Source organism: Balaenoptera musculus, chromosome 8, assembly GCF_009873245.2.
Source record: "Balaenoptera musculus isolate JJ_BM4_2016_0621 chromosome 8, mBalMus1.pri.v3, whole genome shotgun sequence".
Taxonomy (NCBI): Eukaryota; Metazoa; Chordata; class Mammalia; order Artiodactyla; family Balaenopteridae; genus Balaenoptera; species Balaenoptera musculus.
In genome coordinates this window covers 72,981,450-73,004,803 of record NC_045792.1, presented here as the reverse complement: position 1 = coordinate 73,004,803, position 23,354 = coordinate 72,981,450, and the positions used below count along the sequence as shown (strand labels likewise).

Sequence of the window (23,354 nt, the reverse complement as noted above, 5' to 3'; positions counted from 1 at the left end):
CATAAAAACTATAAAAACATAAAAACTATAGTCTCTGCTGCAAAAAGCATACAAAAAAGCCAAGTATAAAGAACTGATAAAAACTAATACTTTAAAAATAAAATAATCTATTTGTCTATAGGGGAATTAGCAAAAACAAAGAAACACACACCATCATTACCTCATAGGTAATGCTTTGGCCAAAAGATATCAGAGCACCATATAAATTTCGTAGGTCCAACTTGGCTAGATCACAAGTGAAACACCGCTCTTAGGAAACAGGTATGGAAAATGAAAAGCCAATCTACATGATATTCCAAACAACATAAAAATCAGGTAAAGAGATTTTCAGCATATGAAGGTTGTTAATCACTGCTGCAACATCACATAAAGCCCATGAAATAACCTGAGAGAAGTATCTTTTAAATGGAGGTGAAAGGGGAATTATAAAAACCTGATGTTACCAATATACATGTTCTTGAAGTAGAAAGAGTAGGGAAAAATTCTCAAGCAAAAGTATATAAGTGGCAGAGACGATAATATATTTGACTAAATTAGTGGACTAATTTCCAATAAGGAGGAACAAAAACAGAAAACCTGAACTTTTAGATAACCATGCCAATGTAGAGAGGGAGGGAAGGAGAAAGTGAAGAAATTGAAAAATTCACAAGGGAGGAAAAACAAATGACACATTTTTAACACACCCACCCATATACAAAGTGAAAGATCACCTTTGAAATAACCTGAGGCAGTATTAACACTAACTGTAAAATTTAAAGTAACTCAGGGCTTCCCTGGTGGTGCAGTGGTTAAGAATCCGCCTGCCTATACAGGGGACACGGGTTCGAGCCCTGGTCCGGGAAGATCCCACATGCTGTGGAGCAACTAAGCCCGTGCACCACAACTACTAAGCCTGTGCTCTAGAGCCTGCAAGCCACAACTACTGAGCCCACGTGCCACAATTACTGAAGCCTGCATGCCTAGAGCCTGTGCTCCGCAACAAGAGAAGCCACTGCAATGAGAAGCCCGCACACAGGGACAAAGAGTAGCCCCCGCTTGCCGCAACTAGAGAGAGCCCACGTGCAGCAATGAAGACCCAATGCAGCCAAAAATAAAAAGTAAAAAAATTTTAAAAATAAAGTAACTCATAAAGGGGTAAATAAATGAGGTCTTAAAAGAAAGCACATAAAATAAATTCTACCTTACAATATTTGACCCTACCTACCAATAATGACTTCTTAAAATTATTAATTTGTAACTAATTAACACAAACTAAAATAATAATTAAAAGTGCTTTGGTATAGAGCTTATACATTTGAAATGAATAGGAATCACAGTAAATCAAAAATATGGTTTAAGCAAAATTATCTGGATAAGCAAAGTTTAACTAAGCTATGTCACTGTAATTAATAAATTTCAATTTAAAAAAAAAGAGTATATTGAATGACAGCACCAATCAGCATTTCTGTTATCGGTATACTGCATCACAGAGCAGCATCACAAAAGTCTTCCATGAAATAAAGCCAGTGTACATGAAATCAACTGCTATCACAATGATGATCTAAGAGGATTTCTGCTGCCCAAGATCCACATGAAATGTACAATTCTGTAGTCTATGCTACTCACCTTATCTTTGAAGATATGTGGATTTTGGTATATAAAATCTCGGTAACTTTCTGTTCGTACTTTGTCCTAGGGTAGAGAGAGGAAGACATTGTGTTTACAGGATAGTCTGAACAAGTAAAAATATTTAAGGAAGATATTTGCTAATTTATCACACACTTCTAGTTTCCATAGCTACATTTTGCCTGGAAAACCAAGCCTAATCTTTTTTTCCTAAAAGAAAATAATAAAGAATGGAAATAGCAACAACACACAAAGAAAACGTTTAAGAACAACACTGAAAGTCAAATAAGACCTAAGTTCTTAAAAATGTACATATTTTCATCTTGACATGCATTATAAGATTTCAAGTGATAATTAATGCTAGTAGAAGATGAACATGATATTTTACTCCTTTAAATAGGGCCTGGAATCTAGAGCCTTATTCCCTGTGGTAGAACTACGTTAAAATATGGGAGGAAAACACCAAACTAGATAGATGTAAAAGTTACAGTTACATATGAAAAATGAAGCTCAACTGAGTATAGTTTCCTAAGAAAGTCATTGATCAGCACCTATCTGATTTATAATCCTGTTTTGTTTCTAGAAATGTCTGTAGTAGGAAATGATGCTTAAAAGCCTATAAGCCTAAAAGTCAATCGCTGAGCCCCGCAGACCATATTGTAAGACTTCTCCACTCTGGAGTCTAACATGACCTGTGACCAAGGCAGGCATTGAATGTTAACATATATGTTGGTGCATGAACAGAGCTGATTCCCTTTTAAATCACCTCAGCTGAGACACACGCTGACAGCAAATTCAGCAGTAAGGGGCTCTGCTTCTGAGTAAAATGAGTACAATAAAAAATATCTCAGATCGGGAATTCTAGTTTTTGGTTTCACACTAGGTTAAAAAAAAAAAAAAAAAGTAGTTACACTAAATACTACAACATAAAACTTTACAAAGTCCATACCCTCCAAAAAACATTTTTATGCCAATACTGGGATTTAAAAAAAACGTACAAAGAAGGGCTTAAATTAAAAGGCAAGCTGTTTTACTTAATTGCTGGATCTAAAAAAGGGAAATTCCATAATTAATTCCATGTTTTCTGATGGAATTATTTCTAATTGCTTTACAAACAAAATTTTAAATCATGTTTTAAAAATTTAAATCTTTCCCTCAATGTATTTTAAGAATTACTATGGGGCTTCCCTGGTGGCGCAGTGGTTAAGAATATGCCTGCCAATGCAGGGGACACGGGTTCGAGCCCCGGTCTGGGAAGATCCCACATGCCGCAGAGCAACTAAGCCCATGCGCCACAACTACTGAGCCTGCGCTCTAGAGCCCACGAGGCACAACTACTGGAGCCCATGTGCCACAACTACTGAAGCTGCGAACCTAGAGCCCGTGCTCTGCCACAAGCGAAGCCACTGCAATGAGAAGCCCATGCACTGCAAGGAAGAGTAACCCCCTCTCGCCGCAACTAGAGAAAACCCGTGTGCAGCAACGAAGATTCAATGCTGCCAAAAATAAATAAATAAAAAAAAAGAATTACTATGAGAATTTAATGTTTTAAATGAATTTAAACATAGTATTAATTAATTTAAAAACTGTCTTTTTTTAAAAAAAAATACCATTTCATACATTTCTACCATTTTTATACTCTTCTTACACTGTAACCAGTGATTTTTGCTGACACAACAAAACCTACAAAGGGTGAACATCATTCAAGAAGGCAGTCACTCGGAAAGCTCTCACCAATCGCGCTGCCTCACCGCTGCTCTAACTTAATCACTAGCATCCCGACTCCTGTCCTAAATCCATGCACTGTCGCTCAGCTCAACTACAATCCTTCATCCAGTCTCTGCCTACACATCCATCTGCTTTCGCTCCTATGCTCACCCTGGTGCAATGAAATTCAAAGTCTACTAAACACAGAGCCGTGGACATAGCAGAGCTTCAATTTAATAAATGAATTTTTGAAAGGAAAATTCACTAAACATGAAAATCCAAGCAAATCAAAGACTAGCCCTCAAACCATTTCTAAAAACTTATTCTAACAAAAGACTAACTCTTCAATATAAAATAAGGTAATAAACAGAAATAAAGTTATCTTTTGCACTAAGCTAGTAAAACTAAGAAGCACAAAAGAAGAATAAAATAAGAGGTCCAATATTAAGAAGCAAGACAATTTTTAAGGCTAGTACAGTATAATGGAATAATTTCTACAAATATTAAAAAAATTTAAGTATGAGACTAAAGACAACAGAAAAGTTATGTATTATAAATTTTACCTATATAAGTAACAGTATGTTTTAAATGTATAGGCTCATGAAGGTGGACAGAATGCAAGAGTCAGCTGCAGATACAATGAGGAAAATGCAGTAACGAAAAATTATTTAATGGTACTGTAATCTGTGATCAATTTTCACCAGGATGAACAATGTTTTACTTGGGGGGAAGAAAAGAAGAGAGAGTGATGCATCTCCGATTTATAACATTAGCAACAACGACTCTTCTTCAGAAAGATTAAAGTGGCAAAGGATTTTGAAAGTTAATGTCCACTATCCCGCTAACTCTGGAATTCAAAAAAGTTATCTTCACCTTGACTCTGGAAAATAAGATTACAAACTATCTTTATTTATAATTATAATCATAATATATGCCAAAAAAGTGTCATTAAAATACCTGTGACTAGTAAGCAACAAAAAATCCAAATAATATTCTTATAAAAGCAAGGCCAATTCTAAGCATAAAAATAAGTCCTGTATGCATGGCTTTTCAGTTTTAATTTATTTATAAAGATCAGGTGAGACTCCAGTAGTACACAACCTTGAAAAAATTATGTGTGTTAAGAATTGCTTTGATAAGAAACAGAAGAAATATTGCTTGATATAAGGCACATTTCATATTCATCCACAGTATGTAACTTAACAAAACATAAAATGGGCAAATAGTTCTTTTTGAATGAAATATAACCATATTTCCTATGAAGACTTAATCAAGTTATCTCCAAGGAGAAGGTGGTTACATTGTATAACAGCAAAGGGGAATTAAGGCATGGAAAATTATATTAATAAGGAGTCTTAAGTGATTCTCTAAAAGTGAAAAGACAGCACTGGAAACTTCCAGCTGGAACTTCTTAAATATATATGTACATCAAAAGGACTTAAAATATTCCATCAGGTGTAAAGATCCTCTAGTTGTTGATACAGAGCTACAACGGTCCAGGACAGAGATTTGGAAGTAAGTCCAAACTGGATTTCCCTGATGACTGTACTGAGAGCACTCAGATGTACTATCTTCTAGGAGTCTCAGTAACCTTATCTGTCTGAAAAACCCAATACAATTTCCATATCAAAAGCATTAAAGGTTCATGGCATTTAAATTGATGGGTGATTTAAAACAGCAAATATGGGCTTAGATTAACTCCTTTAAAGGAAATATTCTAGACACAATAAAATTAATTTTAACAGAGAAAATGGAGTATGTCAATTTCTTTTAAACAAATTCACTCTGGACTTAATTTATTACTTGTAACATAACTGTTATTTGTAATGCTATGCAACCACCCAAGTGACAACAAAAAGCACAACCAACTGTGACAAGTCATTAGCAAAGAAATGACATGACATTGCTTTAAAAGACCCCAAGTAATTACAATCACTATTAATCAGCAAACCTCCACTCTGTGATCCTGCAAAACTGACTCGACAAAATATATACATATTAACTGCCCCTGGTTATTTTAAATGGGCATGTTTCAAGGAACATAGTCTTGGGGCGTCCGTAAAATAAACCAATCTTTTGAAGAAGGATTCAGAAAGGAATTTTTCGTTTGTTGGTTTTTAAGAAAAAAAAAGTAGTGGCATCTAAAATTCACAGAGATAAACATTAAAGTTTTCAGTAATTTTTACACTCCAACATTTATTTTACTCTAGTTAGATATTTTCAGTTTTACTGAATTAAAAAACATTTTGCTATTTTATAATCTATAATACATGATAAAATGTACATAATATACCAGGTATACCTAGAAATCTACTTATAGTTTATATGGACATTACCATTATAAAAATTAAAACCAACCAAATTCAAGTATCTGATTTAGGAAATTCTTCTATATAGCAATGATTTCAAATGTAAAAAAGTAATGCCGTAACAAATGTGAGAATTATTTATAATTAACTTCATACCAAAGAATTATTATTCGCCCAAACTAAAGTCAGTACTGCTAATTAAAACACTAAAATTAATCATTTCCTTCACACATTAAAAGGCAAACATATTTTTCTTCCTATTTAAAAGTTGCTCTTAAGAAGACTAAAATCATCGGCAATTTTTTCAAATGTTCTATTTCCAGCAAAAGGTAATCTCATAATAAAGATTAATAATGATTTTAAACAGAATTTACAGTGTCTCTGATGCTTCTATAATCTTTTCAACGCAAGATGAGCTATCAAGCACCAAAAAGATTTAAAAAGCAGTTCTCAGGGCTTCCCTGGTGGCGCAGTGGTTAAGAATCTGCCTGCTAATGCAGGGGACACAGGTTCAAGCCCTGGTCTGGGAAGATCCCACATGCCGTGGAGCAACTGGGCCCGTGAGCCACAACTACTGAGCCTGCGCGTCTGGAGCTCGTGCTCCGCAACAAAGAGAGGCCACGATAGTGAGAGGCCCGCGCACCGCGATGAAGAGTGGTCCCCGCTTGCCACAACTGGAGAGGGCCCTCGCACAGAAACGAAGACCCAACATAGCCATAAATAAATAAATAAAAATAAAAAAAAAAAAAAAAAAAAAAAAAAAGCAGTTCTCAAAAAACCAAAAACCAAAAAAGCAGTTCTCCCACAGCAAATGTATTAAGAACCTTTTTTACTCTATTTTTCCTTTGGTATGGATTTGGTACATCTGTGCTCTTTGCTAACCTTCAGCATTTCTTCATGTATCCCATAATGCCCGTATGAGCTGAAATAAACGCCATCCTCATCCTCCTGGAGGTCTGCAATGGCAGTTGTAGATGACGAGCAGGTTCTGACATCTGCGTTCATCACAAAATCCTGAGCAAATTGTCTGTAATCAATTTGAAATACACCCTTGAGACAAGTTTACTGGACCATGAAAAAAGGAAAGGCTAGAGGCTGAGGAAGAGGAAGGGGGAGGAGGGGAGTGCGGGGTGTGATGAGCCTTCTAAACCACATTCTGTCTTAAGCAACGGAAAGCTCCCCCTGCTGGACCTTAAGCAATGACATATTCAAACCCAGTTGGAAGCACTCCTACAAATCACAAAAGCACTGCCAACTGCAGGCTATGGCTGTTTTATCTTTCAAGTGAACAAAATAAGCACACTATGACTTTATTCAACTTTATTATTTCTATTGTTCCAAAATCTTATTTTAGCAGCTGAATCAATATAGCATATTCCAATGCTATGAGTATTCTTTAAAACCATAGAATCTCATGGAAGGGTTATACAGGCAGAAAGCAGACCCAAACTGGGAATTATTTACACACATCAACACCATCCGCTCAGGCTCTAAAACTCAGTTCCTTCTCTGATCACAACACATCAAGAATCTATGAGGTATACATGGGAGAGAAGTGTAAAGAGGCACATAATAGAGTTGCTGGTTACTAGATTACCCAGCATAAAATCTCAGAAAAAGGGACCCTACAATCAGCTATACTATTTGCCCTGCTGGACATTCTGGCAAACCATCAAATGGGTAATCAGGCAATAGCAACCAACTTACAAATCTAATAGGCTAAGCTAGAGGTATATACACTTGGTAGTAATGCAGAATCTCAGACACTACCTATTTCAGGCCTCCTGAATCAGAATCTAGTTTAACGAGATACCCAGGTGATTCGTACGCACATTAAATTCTGACAAGTACTAAGCCAGTAGAATGTTAATTTACTCACTAGAGAAAACCATCCTATGTAGCTGGTTTTCTGATTACATACCTCATCATAATTATATTTTGATTCTTTAAAAACAAAAATTTCAACCCTGTATTTTCCCCAAGCCTAAAAAATATTAATCCCTACACTTTAAAAAGTCCAGGAGAGGAAAAGTAAAATGGAGAAATCTATTAGAAATAAGGTAATTCAAAGGCAGGCAATATCAAGGAACAAAAAGCACTCAAGAGGAAAACACTCCCCAGAACAATTATCATTAGTACAAAAGTAATTATAAAGAAATATAAGAGGACAGATAAAGCTACAGAATTTTATGTTAATCAACTATATCCACAATGTATAAAAAATACCGTGTATCTTTAATATTATTGAAATTAAATATCTACACTGTGCTTTCCAGTATATGAAATATTTTACCATATTCTACCTTTTTATGAATTATATTATTTGGGGGATCTAAACAATTAATTTTCTATAAGATTGATAAATTACTTCATTCTTTGCAGATCCTCATGCGCTCCAGCTAACGCAGCTTCAGCAGACAGTGCCCTGGCTTCCATGTGTTTCAATTTTTCAACAACTGATGTATTTTCACTGAGTCCATTGGGGTATGCGAATGGAACTGACACGGGTTCATAAAGATCTTCTACATCTAAATAAATAAATGGACATTATTATCAGGCCATCTTATAACAATGAAGCACATATAAATGTGTTACGAATAAGTATATACTAAGTGCCTATTATGCGGCCAACTGAGAAAAATTAGTACTTTTAATTAAATAAATATTTAATATCCAAACTATTCCAATTTGAGTTTAAAGAGCATGCTGTTAGTCTAAGCTTTTCACTAGCTGGCTAAACTGAACACATAAATAAGCATTAATTGTACTGAACCAAACCCAGGAAGAAACAAAAAAGTAGAAGGAAAAAACTCATATTTATTGATCATCCGGTATCTTTCAAGTTCATGCATTACATCTCATTCCATCTTCAAAACAAACCTAAAATATAAACATTTATCCCTATTTTAAGACATGGGAAAAATAAATTTCAGAGAAATTGACTACTGTTTAATGAAGGAACTGTTTGCAACTGTTTAATGAAGGAACTACAATTCAAACCCATGCCTGCCTTCCCAGCCCATGTTCTTGCCACCACACAGGGCCACCTCCAGCCTCTGGGTCTTTATCTGTAGAGTAACAGGTATGACATTTAGATGTTCCTTAAGGACAGTGTGTAGGTAGGGAATTCTGTACATTCAATAACTTTTTCATCGTGGGTAAGGTGGTGTGCAATCTATACACTGTCTTATTGCTGACATTATTAAATATCCTAATTCCTAATATTAAAAATTCTTGATTTAAATTTAATTTCACTATATGTAAATCATTAACTTCTGCTATAGAAGTTAATATATGTAAATCATTAACTCTGCAAACAGAAGTTAATATATGGAACTAGTGAGTTTTAGAAAATCCCAACGTCCACTGACCGGTCTAATTAACTGTCGAATCAACTGAAAGCAATAAAAACAATGCAGATATTATACTGTCTCCTCAGTACAGCTCTGAGGGAAACCCGACTTTTTTTTTCCTATTCAGTTTTTACCTGCAACACTTCTTTAGAGCTGGGACAAAATAACTAAGCTTAACAAATACATGATAATATTATAACTTAGAGACTAGAGCCTAAATTGAACTTGTTATAAAAGCAGTACGGGTGTGCCACAAAACTCTAAACAGTCTAGCAGAATACTGACTCATTGTTTTAAAAAACTATAGATTTTTGTATGGAAATATGTATGGAAATATGTTAATATAAATGTTTCAGACATTACATGAAATTTCTAAAAATCTTATATTTGTATTTGTATGGAAATATGTATGGAAATATGTTAATATAAATGTTTCAGACATTACATGAAATTTCTAAAAATCTTATATGTTCGGGTATAATGTTATAAGTAATAATCCTAGTTATTACTTTAAAATGTATATCTCAGAAATAACTAATTTTCTTGTCAACTGCATTATTATGAACTTTCATCAAATCTTTAACCGTGGTCATTTTTAAGTCTTTTGTCATTTACAGACAGTTCTGGGTGTACTCTGATGATTTTGCAAATATGTTCCTATAAAAGGGTTTCATCTTCAAGAAATTCATGGAAAAGACTCTGACAAGTACAGGTTTCTGGTAACTGACTGTACTGCTGAACTGAATGAATAAGCATTTTCAGAACTCTAATGAAAAACTGATGAACTCATAAAAGTGCTAACAAAAGATCAAGATGAAAAAAAAAAAATTAATTGCATGGGACTGAGTGAACTGATGAGGATGAGTATAATTTTTGTGACTTTCTGTCTGAATTTAAAAAAAAAAAAAAAAAAAATCCCACAAGGACTCAGAGGCAAAGAATGTACAAATCAATTTTCACTGCAAAGTAAAGGAGCTGTTACAGTGGAGGATTACTGGACTGAATGTCAATATTATGACATAGTATGAGTGTGTTTCATGTTTGGTAATTGCAATCATTGTTGCTTTTGTTGTGGTCATCCATGTACAATGCTTGGTGTCAGTCTATTTTTGTCTTGTAAAAATAAAATACAGTGTGTGTGTGTGTGAATAAAAAAAAAAAAAAAAAAAAACTATAGATTCATCCACTATTTAGTTCACCAAAAATTAATGAGAGCAACAAAATATTGCCAAACTATTAAAGGATGGTGTACTATATTTTCTACTTACTACTACAACTCTCATTGTGTACCTTGCCTTTAAAATTCTTCCCACGGTCTGCAAACCACCTTGTTAGTTTAAGTTATGGATTAGAAATAAACAAAGAAATTGGTTTCTTTGTTTTGGCTAGTTTCTCTGTTTTGCTTTCTGCTGCAAGAAGCGAGTCAGAATAAAAGCTGTTAGCATTAATAACACAGTTGTCCCTTGGTATCTGTGGGGGATTTGTTCCAGGACCCCCCTCGTATACCAAAACCCACAGATGCTCAAGTCCTTGGATAAAAAGGCGTATTTACATATAACACTTTAAACCATCTCTAGATTCCTTATAATACCTAACACAATGTAAATGCTATATAAATATTTATAAATACAATGTAAATAGTTGTCACCGGGCAGCAAATTCAAGTTTTACTTTTTGAATTTCTGGAATTTTTTTCTTCCTGAATATTTTTGATCCAAGGTTGGTTGAATCCAAAAATGCAGAACTCCCAGATATGAAGGCCAACTGTACACAGATAATTATATATTAAAGGTTAAGTGTATAGACTTGAAAAGGAGAAAGGATTCAGTAAACATTAAGATGCATAACTATAATATATCAAAACAGTCTAATTTAAAGTCCTAAACCATATTCAGAAAGATGAATTTCCACATCTACATTCTCAGGAGGTTCAAATCACCTGGATACTTCATTTTGGCAGCTAAAAACTACCATAAAAATAGTCAATTTATCAGGAAGACATAACGATTATAAATGAGAATAAACCTCACAAAAGAGCTTCAAAATACACGAAGCAAAAGCTGATAGAAATAATGGCAAAAAGAGACAATCCTCTAATCACAGTCAGAGATTTAAATACACCCCTATCAACAACTGATAGAGGCAGATTTTTAAAAATCCAAAAAGACATAAAAGACCTGAACAAAAATATTCAGCACCGTGAATTATTTACATAATACTGAACCCAACAACTGTTATCTTGACACTTTTGAAGAACACTGATCAGTAATTTAGTAGACTGTCCCTCAACCTGGGATCATCTGATGATTTTTCATTATTGGAATGAGGTTAAACATTTTTGGCAAGTTGCCTCCTAAGAGCATTACACCAAGGGGTTCATGGCATCAGTACACTTATTACTGATGTTAACCTTGATCACTTGGTTATGGTAGTGTCTGCTCGGTTTTTCCACTCAAAAGTTTAACAGCTCCTTTGTAGTTACCAAATTTCTTGGGGGACATACTTTGAACTATGCAAATCCTATCTCACCCACCTAAATTTTCACCCACTAATCTTAGCATGCATGGGTTGCTCTTTCCTGCAAGTAACTACTGTGGTGTTTGCCTAATGCTGATTTTCTGTTTCTCTTTTCCCTTTGACATTTATTAATAGGAATTCTACGCTAAAGCGGAGCTACTCCTTCCCCATTTATTTATTTGGTTGATTATTCATGTCAATACGAATTCATGGACATTTATTTTATCCTACGGGTTAAAACCCAATACTGTCATTTTCTGTATTGATTAAATTCTTCTAGCTTTGGCTATTAGGAGCCCCTTCAGGTTGGTTCCTGTGTTCTTTAGGTTAAGTCCCCTCTTCCCCCACTTTTTCTTAAGTACTTCCTTATTTTCTGGAACAAGATGTCCTAGGCTTATCTTGTATTTTCCCTGCCCCACCTGGAAATCAATCACCTCTCTAAGGACCCTTGGTTCCTTTTATTAATAAAGGATTATAAATCAAGATCTGGGCACTAGGTATGCTCATTGCTACTGGGGTTTTTCTAGGCCCTTTCAGCAGAGCTAGGAAGTATATGTATTATACTAACCCCCCCACACACACATCTATATTTCTGTATCTGTCTGTCTGTATAAGAAAAATTATGAATTTACACTGACACTTCTGATTCCAATCTGTCAACACAGGACTCATTTCATCCTTCATTTCCTTATCTAAAACCTCATTCTCCAACTGTGAAAAACCTGGCTTTTATCCATAAATTTTTAAAAATAAATTTATCAATTTATTTATTTATTTTTGGCTGTGTTGGGTCTTCGTTGCTATGAGCGGGCTTTCTCTAGCTGTAGCGGGCGGGGGCTACTCTTCATTGCGGTGCGCAGGCTTCTCATTGTGGTGGCTTCTCTTGTTGCAGAGCATGGGCTCTAGGCGTGCGGGCTTCAGTAGTTGTGGCACACAGGCTCAGTAGTTGTGGCTCACGGGCTCTAGAGCGCAAGCTCAGTAGTTGTGGCACACAGGCTCAGTAGTTGTGGCTCACGGGCTCTAGAGCGCAAGCTCAGTAGTTGTGGCGCACAGGCTTAGTTGCTCCACGGCATGTGGGATCTTCCCAGACCAGGGCTCAAACCCGTGTCCCTGCACTGGCGGGCAGATTCTTTTTTTTTTTTAATAAATTTATTTATTTATTTATTTTGGCTGTGTTGGGTCTTCGTTTCTGTGCGAGGGCTTTCTCTAGTTGCGGCGAGCGGGGGCCACTCTTCATCACGGTGCACGGGCCTCTCACTATGGCGGCCTCTCTTGTTGCGGAGCACAGGCTCCAGACGCGCAGGCTCAGTAGTTGTGGCTCACGGGCCCATTTGCTCCGCGGCATGTGGGATCTTCCCAGACTAGGGCTCGAACCCGTGTCCCCTGCATTGGCAGGCGGATTCTCAACCACTGCACCACCAGGGAAGGCGGGCAGATTCTTAACCACTGTGCCACCAGGGAAGCCCCATCCATAAATTATTAACTTACCTGTTCCATTCTAGCATACACAAAAATAGTGTCAGAATTGCTAATCCTTACCCTGCAAGAAATGCCCTTTCTTACTGGATTACAACGTTGATGCAGTTCTTTTTATCTGTAGCCTCAGCACAACATCCATTAAAGGTTTCAGTTACTCACCTAGTTCTTTTCCTCCCCACTCCCTGCAGTATGGTTACATTATTCCTTTGTATTACAGTTCAGTTCATCTGTTAGTGCCTGCATTTCATTTCGCACCAGCACCACCCTTGTATACATACATCCTCATTGTTTCAATTGTTGATTTTTTTGATTATATGAAGACTATAAAAAACATTACTATAGTCCTGAGAGTTGGAGCTATACAAAGATATACTCAGCAAAGTGTCACTCGATCCTCATCCCTGTTACCTCAATCCCGCTGTGCCCTTCCTTCCATCCTTGTCCCACAAACCCCGTTCAGTAACCAATCTCTTCAGTTTCTAGTTTATCCTTCCTGTATTTCTTTTGCACAAATGAGCAGACACATAAGCATTTTCTTAAATCTCTTTCTTTCTTATGTGAAGAGTATCACAGTAGATATTCTTTTGAGCTTTGCCTTTTTCATTTGACAGTATGTCCTGATAACACTCTGTACCAGTTCAGTTCATTCTTTGTAATAGAGGATACAGGTATACTACTCCATGGTGTGGACGTGCCATAGTTTATTCAACCGCTCTCCTCTATATAGGCATTTGTTTTATATGTATTTTCAGAATGTTGGAGGTGTATCTTCAAGACTAATTCTTATGAGTGAAACTGTTCAGTTAAAAAGCGCATGTTCAGTTTTGTTAGGTGTTGCTAAATCTGCATTCTACTAGCAATCTTATGACAGTGCCTGTCTCTCCGCAGCTTTGTCAGTAGAATGTGTTGTCATATTGTAAAACTTTTTACCAGTCTGAGAGGTGAGAAATGGTATCTTGCTATTGGGCTATTTTCCTACTTTTTTTGGTAGAATTTTTTCCCATTTTTCTATCAACTGTTTTGATCCTTTGTCCCTTAATTTTCAAGAGTCTTTTATATAAAAAGGATATTAACCCTTTGTGGAACATGTTTCAAATATTATACCATACTTTAAAAAAACTTAACTAAACTCCATTTTATTCACTCAGATTTCATTAGTCTTCCCCTAATGTCCCCTTTCTGTTCCAAGATCCCATCCAGGATACCACATATGTTTAGTTGTCATGTCTCCTTAAGCCCCTCTTGGCTACAACAGCTTCTCAGCCTTCCCTTGTTTTTAATGACATGGACAGTTTTGAGGAGTACTGGTCAGGCAGTCTGTAGAATGTCCCTCACTCTGTGTCTGTCTCATGGTTTTTCATGGTTAGACTGAGGTTACTGGCCTGGGAGGAAGACCACTGAGGTAAAGTGCCATTCTCATCACATGATATAAAGGGTCCATACCACTGACGTGTCTTATCACCGATGATGTTAACCTTCATTACCTGGCTAAGGCAGTGTTTGCCAGGTTTCTCCATCAGTATAGTTACTTCTCCCCACTTACACTGTACTTTCATCGTCTATTTTCTTAGTCATCTCCTTTTTAAATTTAGTCATCTTTATATTCTCAAAGCCTAATACAAAGCAGATGCTCAATAACTATTTACTGAAAGACAGTGCAGGTGAAATGGTCAGTAATCAAGCCAGGAGCCATGAGAATGAAGATCTTCTCTTCCATCTCTCTACACCAATGGCCAGGAGAACAGATCTTTTGCTTTTTTTTTGGCTGTGCCGTGTGGCTTGTGGGATCTTAGTTCCCTGACCAGAGATCGAACCCGTGCCCCCTGCAGTGGAAGCATGGAGTCCTAACCACCTGACCGCCAGGGAAGTCCCACAGATCCTTTGAGAGACACGGGCGGTGCACTAACAAGCATGCCCAGTTCAAGTTCCACCTCCTTTACTAGGCCCTTTAACTGTTCCAGATCTCGGTCGTGACTTCTTCATCTAAACTCCTTAGAACTTACTTACTAATAACAATAAATTCTCCTTCATTAAGCACTTACTCTCTGACAGGCACTGTGCTAATATGCATTATCTTTGTAACAATTTTATAAGGTAGGTGTCATTATCACCTTTTTAGAAATTAAAATTAGGTCTGAAAGAAGTTAATATACCTTTGGAGAGTGAAGAGGTCAATACCGATTTGTATCCATAGTGACCAGCAAATAGCACTTGGTATCTGTTGATCTGAGTAATCTCTTCCTCTTCTGAACTGCACTATTTTTCCTACTTCTCATGAAACTTACTATATTCCACCTTATCTTATAATACAGGACAGTCATTCAAAAACAAAACACTCCTACTATTAGATTGTGGGCTCCCAATGGGAAGGATTCATTTCTTCATGTTTCTAAAGTATTTAACACACTACTTTCAACCTGTGAGTGTTCAATTTTGAGTTTAGGGAGTCACGAAGAACACCTAGTGGGCACTTTGTCATGTATCAAAGAGATCACTTTGGTTACTTTGAGGAGAAATAAAATTTAATAGAAGTTGTAAAAATGGGAAAGAATCAACCTAGGCCTCACCAAATTTTAGTTAGAAAGTTGGAAATCTGGCCCTAGTTCTCATTTTATAGATGAAGACCTAAAAAACAGAAAGCTTAAGTGCTTTGTCCAGGGTCACCTAGTTCCTGAATCCTACATTAAGGTTCTTACTACTGCATCACACTGCCACACAACTTCTCTTGATAGTACTTCTCAAGGAAATGAGTGGTTTTCCACAGTTCCCACTTACCAAAGGACTGCTCAAATACACACTGTCAAACTACTATCTGTGAAGGTATGTGTCTGTTTAGAATGGTCTTGCTGATCTGAAGACAGCAAACCCCTCTATCTCACCTAACTGGCACAAAAAACATGAAAGAAAGCATAAATTAAAAAAAAAAAAATCATGAACTCCAATAAATTAGACCTATAGAGAGCCAAGAGAATTTTCATAAGATTCCTGTTCAATAAGGAATGAACCAAAACACAGAGCGAGAAACTAAGAAAGCTACAGTCAAAAGATGAGTGACCCTGCCACAAGGGAGGCTTAAGAGTTAGTGTACGTGGGGAATTTTCGTGGAATCTGTCCTGCACCAAAACAAAAGCTCCATAAATTAGATGTCTTAAGAAAAGTCAAGTATCTGATTGGATTATGAGGTAAAAGCAGCAATATTATTAAATTTACTTAAATCTATTAAATATTAAATCTACTGATTTAAATTTTTTAATTTAAATTTAAAATTTCGTCGATTTTAGTTACATTAAAAATCAGTCTGGGGCTTCCCTGGTGGCGCAGTGGTTGAGAATCTGCCTGCTAATGCAGGGGACACGGGTTCGAGCCCTGGTCTGGGAAGATCCCACATGCCGCGGAGCAACTAGGCCCGTGAGCCACAACTGCTGAGCCTGTGCATCTGGAGTCTGTGCTCCGCAACAAGAGAGGCCACGATAGTGAGAGGCCCGCACACCGCGATGAAGAGTGGCCCCCACTTGCCGCAACTAGAGAAAGCCCTCGCACAGCAACGAAGACCCAACACAGCCAAAAATAAATAAATAAATAAATAAAAAGAGAAATAACCTGAGGTCCATTTCAACATTAAAAAAAAAAAAAAAAAGAAATGTGTTTTTAAAAAAAAAAAAAAATCAGTCTGACAACTAAAAATTATTCTCTCAAGTCTCCCTATGTTGCAAAACATCTTCTACACAATGTTTACCCCAAGCTCATATTCTTCCCTGATAACTGTTAGTGTGACTCCCACTTTCTAAGTGACTTAACGTTCCTACTGAAACCAGCTACCTGACGAGGTCTTTAGAGAATCAAGGGGATGATATATTTTCCTGTAATACCTAACCACTATTTTGCCATAACAAATGACGCTGCTTTAAAGTAGATACCATATGTTCATCTTACCAAACTGAAGTAAAAGGTCATCTTCTAATACCGGCTTTAAATACTCTTCTTTCTCCCAAGGCACTGGGTTGTATATGGAATTCATATATTCTACTGTAGGATTCTGGAAGTAAAATTAATTGCATATTTTTTCACTGCACATAATCACAAAATCCCCCTATCAAAAAACTGGGAAAATTAAACAAAAAAGGAAATCATGTCTACATCACACAAAATCTCTATTTAAAGAGTCTATGTTCACCTGCCATTTCATTAACTTGACTGGATGATTGCTTATTTGTTTCAATGCACAGTTTTATATTGTTTGGATTTTGAGGAAATGGCAATATAAACATCAACTGACTAGAACAAAGTATTTAAAAAACAGAACAAAAAAAGCAACCAAAGCACTTAAAAAATCACACTAGAAATTATTTCTGATTTTACAGAAAGACTATCAGTATTCCCCTTTATCTGACAGTGAATTACTTTGCCACATAACATTGATTCATCTCTTACACAAAATTAAAAACCACACTTAAGCATGGTATGTATCCATTTACTTGGTGCTATATGCTGTGGTAGTTCCTAACGTCCATGATTCCCCCAATATGATGAGTGTCAAATTTAAAACAGTTCCTTATATAGCAGTTCCTCATATTCTTTTAAAAATCGGTGCATTGATAATCTGTAGTGCTGTAGTACTTCTTTAGGTTTTAAACAAAACTGTAGATTAAGCTACCACCTTACCTTAAGTCTAATAAAATTTATTAGTTTAATGTATCCATAAAATTCAAGTCCTAAAAGGGAAAAAAAAAAATAATTCACTTATTTTAACATAACATGAGTTTTGTTCCATTAACCTGCTCCAAAGATGCTTCTCTGGTTAGACAATAAAATATTTCCGTCCTCTAAACTGCTACTTAAAAATTTTGAATTTCTTATTAAGAACTAGAAACAGTAACTCTTGACACTTCAGAATATTTTAATTGAGAAACAGCCAGAAAGGACAAATTTTTAAGTGCTTTTCTTGCATTCCTGAAAAATCAGAAATTAATTTTTAGAATTCTACTCCTCACTTATCAGAACAATACAAATGAGGAAAATTAGGCCCTTGATTTTACCAAGTATTTGGCAGTTAATACTAGAGTTGATACTAAAGTTTCTAAATCCCCAATTTTTATGGTACCTACCAAACTATAATTTTGCCAGGACACAGAGTAAACAAAGTATACTAGCTTTTACATTAAGTTAAATGATGCAAATGAAAAAACGTTGAGGCTTGTTATCTGGTTCTCATCTTTTCAGAAATGAAGCAGCATTTAAAATAAGGGAAAGCAATAGCATATCCAACCAATTATTATTTGTCATGAGAAATACTGTTATGAGAACATACCAGCATATAAAAATGTTTCATATGCATAATAGCATACAAAAACCCCTATTTGGTATTGAAAAAGATATAAAATTATATAAAGTACAGTTCCAATTCAGTTTTAAAATGCACATTAAAAACATGAAAAAAAATGAAACTAAGTCACTTATATCTTACAAAAGTAGTTGCAGTTGAATTTATGATTCATAAATATACTGTATCATATGTTTATCTGAGACCCAAAATCTGCCTAATATTTGGTATTCTTCAGTAACGTCCTTTCTAGTTGTTAGTAAATACAGGGACCAAAAAGCCAATTCTGTATTTAGTTAATATTAGTGGGATACTGTAGCTCTTCTATATTCGTTTAAATTAGAAGGTTTTAATTTTAAGTATGTTTAGATGCAAGTTTCAATAGAATCGTCAGCTGAATCTCTGGATTACCACCTTAACTTTAGCACTTGCTTTTTCCACACTCGCTTACCAAACTCCTTATAAAACTCAATCTTGTATGCCTTTAAGTCCATGTTATGCTTTGACCTGATAAGTCATTTTTCATAATGATCCACCTCCTTTTCCAAAGTCCACCTCTATCCTTTGCTCTCCCTAATTCTAATATCCACGCCCCTTGTCTTCCTAATTCTAAAATGATTAAAATGTAATCACATGCCAAGGTTTTTTTTTTTTTTTTTCCTTTTTAGTTGTGAAGGCAATTTAAGCTTAAATACAGTGAATCATATCTAGAAGAATGACTTATTTATCAATCTTTCCTCAAAAGCCATTTGTCAAAAACACGTCATTTTCATAAGTTGTTGTCATGTGTTTCACTATACTCGATTTGTATAGGAAAGGAATGGTCTGGAAAAACATAATGTTTGAACTTAAATTTCACAACTAAAATTTTCTTTATTCCAAAAAGTACTCACCATGTTTATGAACAATGTTATCGATATTAAATTGATGCTCAGACTTACAGTGTGAAAATGTTTCTTCAGCAGATGTAAATAACCTGAAAAACCAAGCAATAGCTTCATGAAATAGTCCCCTAAGAAGTCTAAATATTGATTTCATATTAGATATAAACTTTTCCCTCTCACTCTACAGGTTTCCAGTTTTACTTCCAATTAATTAAAAAAAAACAAACACACCTGTAGAGAGGAACCCAGCACTTCTAAAGGGAATTAGTACTTCTGAGTCCCATTTTACACCTAAAACAAACTACTCTTTAAAATGTTGAGCTTAATTTGCCAAATAATAGCACTGAATTTATCACAAGGCTTTTAAGAAAGAGAACTCCCTTTGACAGACTGTGTCTCTCTTAAGACATGAAAATTCACTGCATAAGATTCTTTTCTCCTCTAAGTATCAACTCTGCTTTCAGAGGCTCTGAACTGACACAGCTCAAACTGCTTTCAGAAATAAAGCATAAAATGTAATTTTATAGCTGGTAAATTCCCAAAGTGCCATATTTCAAAAAGTGGTCTTACAATGCTCCCCAAGGATTTGTATTATAGACACTGTGAGGCCCAAGCTCCTTTATTCTGTGACCTGCAAAACTGAAGGACGTGTAATAAGATAGGAACACACAGCAGAGAACCTGCATTACCTCTTCTATATGCTTAGCACATATGCAGCAGTTTTCAACAAACGTTTACCAAGAGAGCTTATTTATACAGTATTTACACAGCCTATCACAAAGAAGTACCTCCCTGATGCTCAATAAATATTATTTTTTGACGACTAGAGTATATGCAGACATCCCGTACCTACCCACATGTGGCTACACGTGGGAACAATGACGAATCATCAGAAGCTAATATACCACCAATCAGCACCATGCTCAGACTCAGGGGATACTGGTAAAATGTTTATTAAAGTAACACTGGCCAGTGCCAACCAGGCCTCTTTCACGCCCACTTGCCCAGGACAGCAGCCAAAGTCAAAGATGAAGAGGCAGAATTTTAAGTGGAAAAAACATGGATTTGGTTATAAGACAAACCACAGCTTTGTGACTTTGAACAAGTTACTGCAGCGTCTTTTTCCCTAAGTGAAAATGGCATCAAGTCCTTCCCCTTCAGTGGGGCGGGAAGCCCCTAACAAAGATGATTCTTTAAACGGCTCAAATGGAACTATTACACCTGATAAGCTTTCTAATTGTCAAAGAATTATAGAATGGGAGAGCCTGAACGGTTCTAGAAGGTTCTGAGGGATTAATTGAGTTTAGTGACTCCCAAACTTGTTACTCTTTAGAATCACTTCAGATAGGGTCTTTGTAGAAACAGATTCCTGGACCCTATCCCTGATTTAGAAGGGCGGAGGTGCACAGTTTAGCATCTGTGTATTTTTTTCTTAAGTGTCTCAGGTGACAGAGGTGCACAACCAGATGTGGGAACCACAGATCCGGCCCAGAACCCTTTCATTTCACACAAGGGGAAACTGAGGCCCGTCGAAGTGAAGCAGTGTAACCGGGCTTCCAGTTCATGGTTCCTCCCTGTAAACCACCGCGGGTCTCCCGGCTCAACAAACCCTCACTCCAAACCACGGGCTCCAGACTTCCAGGGCGGCCACCCGGGCTGGACTCCAGATGAGCAGACCACACAGACACACGGGGCCCGGCCACCCTAGGGCTGGCGCCTCGCGCTGAGGTGGACGAACCTGTCACAGAACAGGCAGGGGGTCTGCTGCTTGTCCTGGGGGAGATCGGCATCTTCCTCATCCTCCCAGGCGGCCTCGTCACCGCTGTCTGACAGTCCTGGCAGATCCTCCTCCTCCTCCTCCTCCTCCACAGCGCCCCGGTCGCCTAGCACACACAAACGGTCAGCTCTGCCTCGGACCCCAGTGCCAGGAGCGCGGACGAGGGGGCCCTCCCCCGCACCTCCCCCTCCCTCCTTGCAGGGCCCCGCCACCCCGGCTCCGCGTCCCGGGCGCAGGGGGAGGGGAGGGGCTTTCACCGGCCCCACGGCGGCGCGGCCTTGGTGCTGAGGGGCCGGGGTACCCACCGGCTGCGCCCGACGCTAACGAACACATGGCGGTAGTGCCGCGAGAGCCCGGCGCGCCTGGGGGTGGGGACCAAGCTGGGCAGCGCACGCGCAACCGCCTCCGAGCTCTCCCGGCCCGAGAACCGGGGAACGAGCGTGAGTGTGAGCGTGAGCGCGAGCACGAGCACGCGGCGGGGCCGAAGCTCCGGGAACCCTGCGGCGCCTGGAAACAGGAGAGCGCGCTTCCGGCTCCCGAGCGCTTCCGGCCTCGGGGCCGCTGCGTTGTTCACGTGAGCTGGGGTGGGCGGGGCGAGAGTCCGGGCTCCGCCTCCTGCCACAGGGTTGACGCAGCGCGCGCCGAGTAAGCGCTGAAACGTGGGCTGGGCGTTGCAGGTTCGGACCTGGCTTTTGTGTTCTCCTCGGGCTGCGGCACGCCTTAGCGGGAGGTCCTAAACCGCGGCCCAGAGCCCAGAGGTGGAAGCGGTTCTGCAGTCGGCATCGCGCCCCCTGTGCTTCCCTTATTCGAGGGATGAGCGGCTAGTAGAGGGGCGACCTGCTCGCTGCGCCCTCTGGTGACGGAGGAGGTCGAACGCAGGCGAGAGGCTGGTACTCCACACTGGTTCCGGGGCTCCCTGGTCCCCGTGGGGGACGGCTGGGGAGAGGGAACTGCAGGGGCCAGTGGGTGTACCAGGGGCCACAGAGGGGCCAGAGCCTCGAGGGCTGTTTTAAGGAGTTTAGTCTTTAAAGTGTATGTCCCAAGTTCTAGTCCCAGGTGCTAGCACTGGGCTTGGCACAAGTTTATCCAGTTAAATTGACTACCATGGCCTACCAGGCTCTGCATAATTCTGCCTAACATCTCACCTCAACCCTCCACCTTGGCCCCATCCTCCAGCCTTTTATTTGGTGCTAATCATTTTCCCACCTCAAGGTCTTTGCTAAGAATGTTCTACAAAAGGGTAGATACTTTTTGTCTCAGCCAGAAAGTCTTTCCTCAGGCCATCTTTTCTAAAGTAGTTTCCACTGTCATTCCAGCAGCCTCCTGTTAGTTTTCTTTCTTATCACCTACCATTTGCTTTTTCCTTTCTTCTTTCCGTCTTTAGTCACAACACTGAGCATGAGGGTAGGGCCATGTCTCTACCTTCATTTCTCTGGCCCATAATATATGGCCTAACTCATAGGTAGGTACTCAATATTAATTTGCTGAATGAAAAAAAAATTGCTGAATGAGAACGATGCCTTGTATTATTGCTAAACTCTTCTGAATGCACTCCTTTCCCTTGACTGTAAACCCCTAGAGGACAGAATCCATCAAGTATTAGTTTGGAAGCCCCCTTACATTGCAGGCCACTGCCAGAATATCTGCTGGCTTTGCTGGGTTAGACTTATTATTCACTGATGTAGACCCACTGCCTACGTGCCCAGTGGCACGTAGGAGGCATTTCAATAAGCTGAACGAACTTCAAGGTCATTTGTTGCCTGGGCTCATCCAGCTTTTTCCTTCATCCTTCCAACATACTCTCCAGCAAGGTCCATCTTCTCCCCGTCTGCATAACATTTGGAGGGAAACCTGCTAAATCCCATTAACACCCAATCATTCCATGTTAACAGTAGCGAAGTAACACCCAGTCCAGAGGAGTGACTGGGCCAGAATCTTGTTCCTGGAAGTTTATGTGTCTCCACAATGCTGGGCTTAGGAGGGAAGAGCTTTTTTCTTTACTCCAAAGATAAACACAGACCCTCTCCCATCACCCCACTTCACTACTGAGATCAGAACAGAATGTTGAACAAGACCTGACAGAAGGTTTGTGGGTAAGGAATTTCAACACACAGAGAATAACTGAAAACTGGCCACCGGGTTTAGCTGCTTTTAGAGCCCACCAGCCTCAGGATATCCTCATGGAGTCCCCTTAATTCGTGCCTCACTTCTTGGAGCCCATGCTTGTTATCACCTAAACAAACAGGCTCTTCAGAGTCCGGCCCCAAAGGAACCCCACCTGGCAGGAGGAAGATGTTCCTTCCATCTCCTTCCTAAACCCCACATTCCAAGTCCTCACCCCATCCTAAAATATGCCTCTTTCCTAGATGACTGACATTGGGAATGTCCAATCCCTTCTAAAGA

General features: G+C 38.4%; 1 protein-coding gene across 2 annotated transcripts in view; it reads right to left on the bottom strand.

The window, feature by feature from the left end:
- Positions 1 to 21,493, bottom strand: part of PRMT3 (protein arginine methyltransferase 3) — a 142,856-nt gene extending 121,363 nt beyond the window's left edge. Inside the window, exons 1-8 of one of the 2 annotated variants that reach the window (XM_036862275.1) lie at positions 21,257 to 21,493; positions 20,913 to 21,057; positions 19,184 to 19,266; positions 17,633 to 17,682; positions 16,904 to 17,006; positions 7,990 to 8,149; positions 6,504 to 6,648; positions 1,606 to 1,671 (exon numbers count right to left, since the gene is read on the bottom strand). In XM_036862275.1, coding sequence (XP_036718170.1) covers positions 1,606 to 1,671; positions 6,504 to 6,648; positions 7,990 to 8,149; positions 16,904 to 17,006; positions 17,633 to 17,682; positions 19,184 to 19,266; positions 20,913 to 21,057; positions 21,257 to 21,284 — 780 coding nt within the window. In that variant the 5' untranslated portion in view covers positions 21,285 to 21,493. The remainder of the gene's footprint in view (positions 1 to 1,605; positions 1,672 to 6,503; positions 6,649 to 7,989; positions 8,150 to 16,903; positions 17,007 to 17,632; positions 17,683 to 19,183; positions 19,267 to 20,912; positions 21,058 to 21,256) is intronic. The other variant, XM_036862274.1, reaches the window with a different exon arrangement.
- Between the last annotated feature and the right edge of the window lie 1,861 nt (positions 21,494 to 23,354).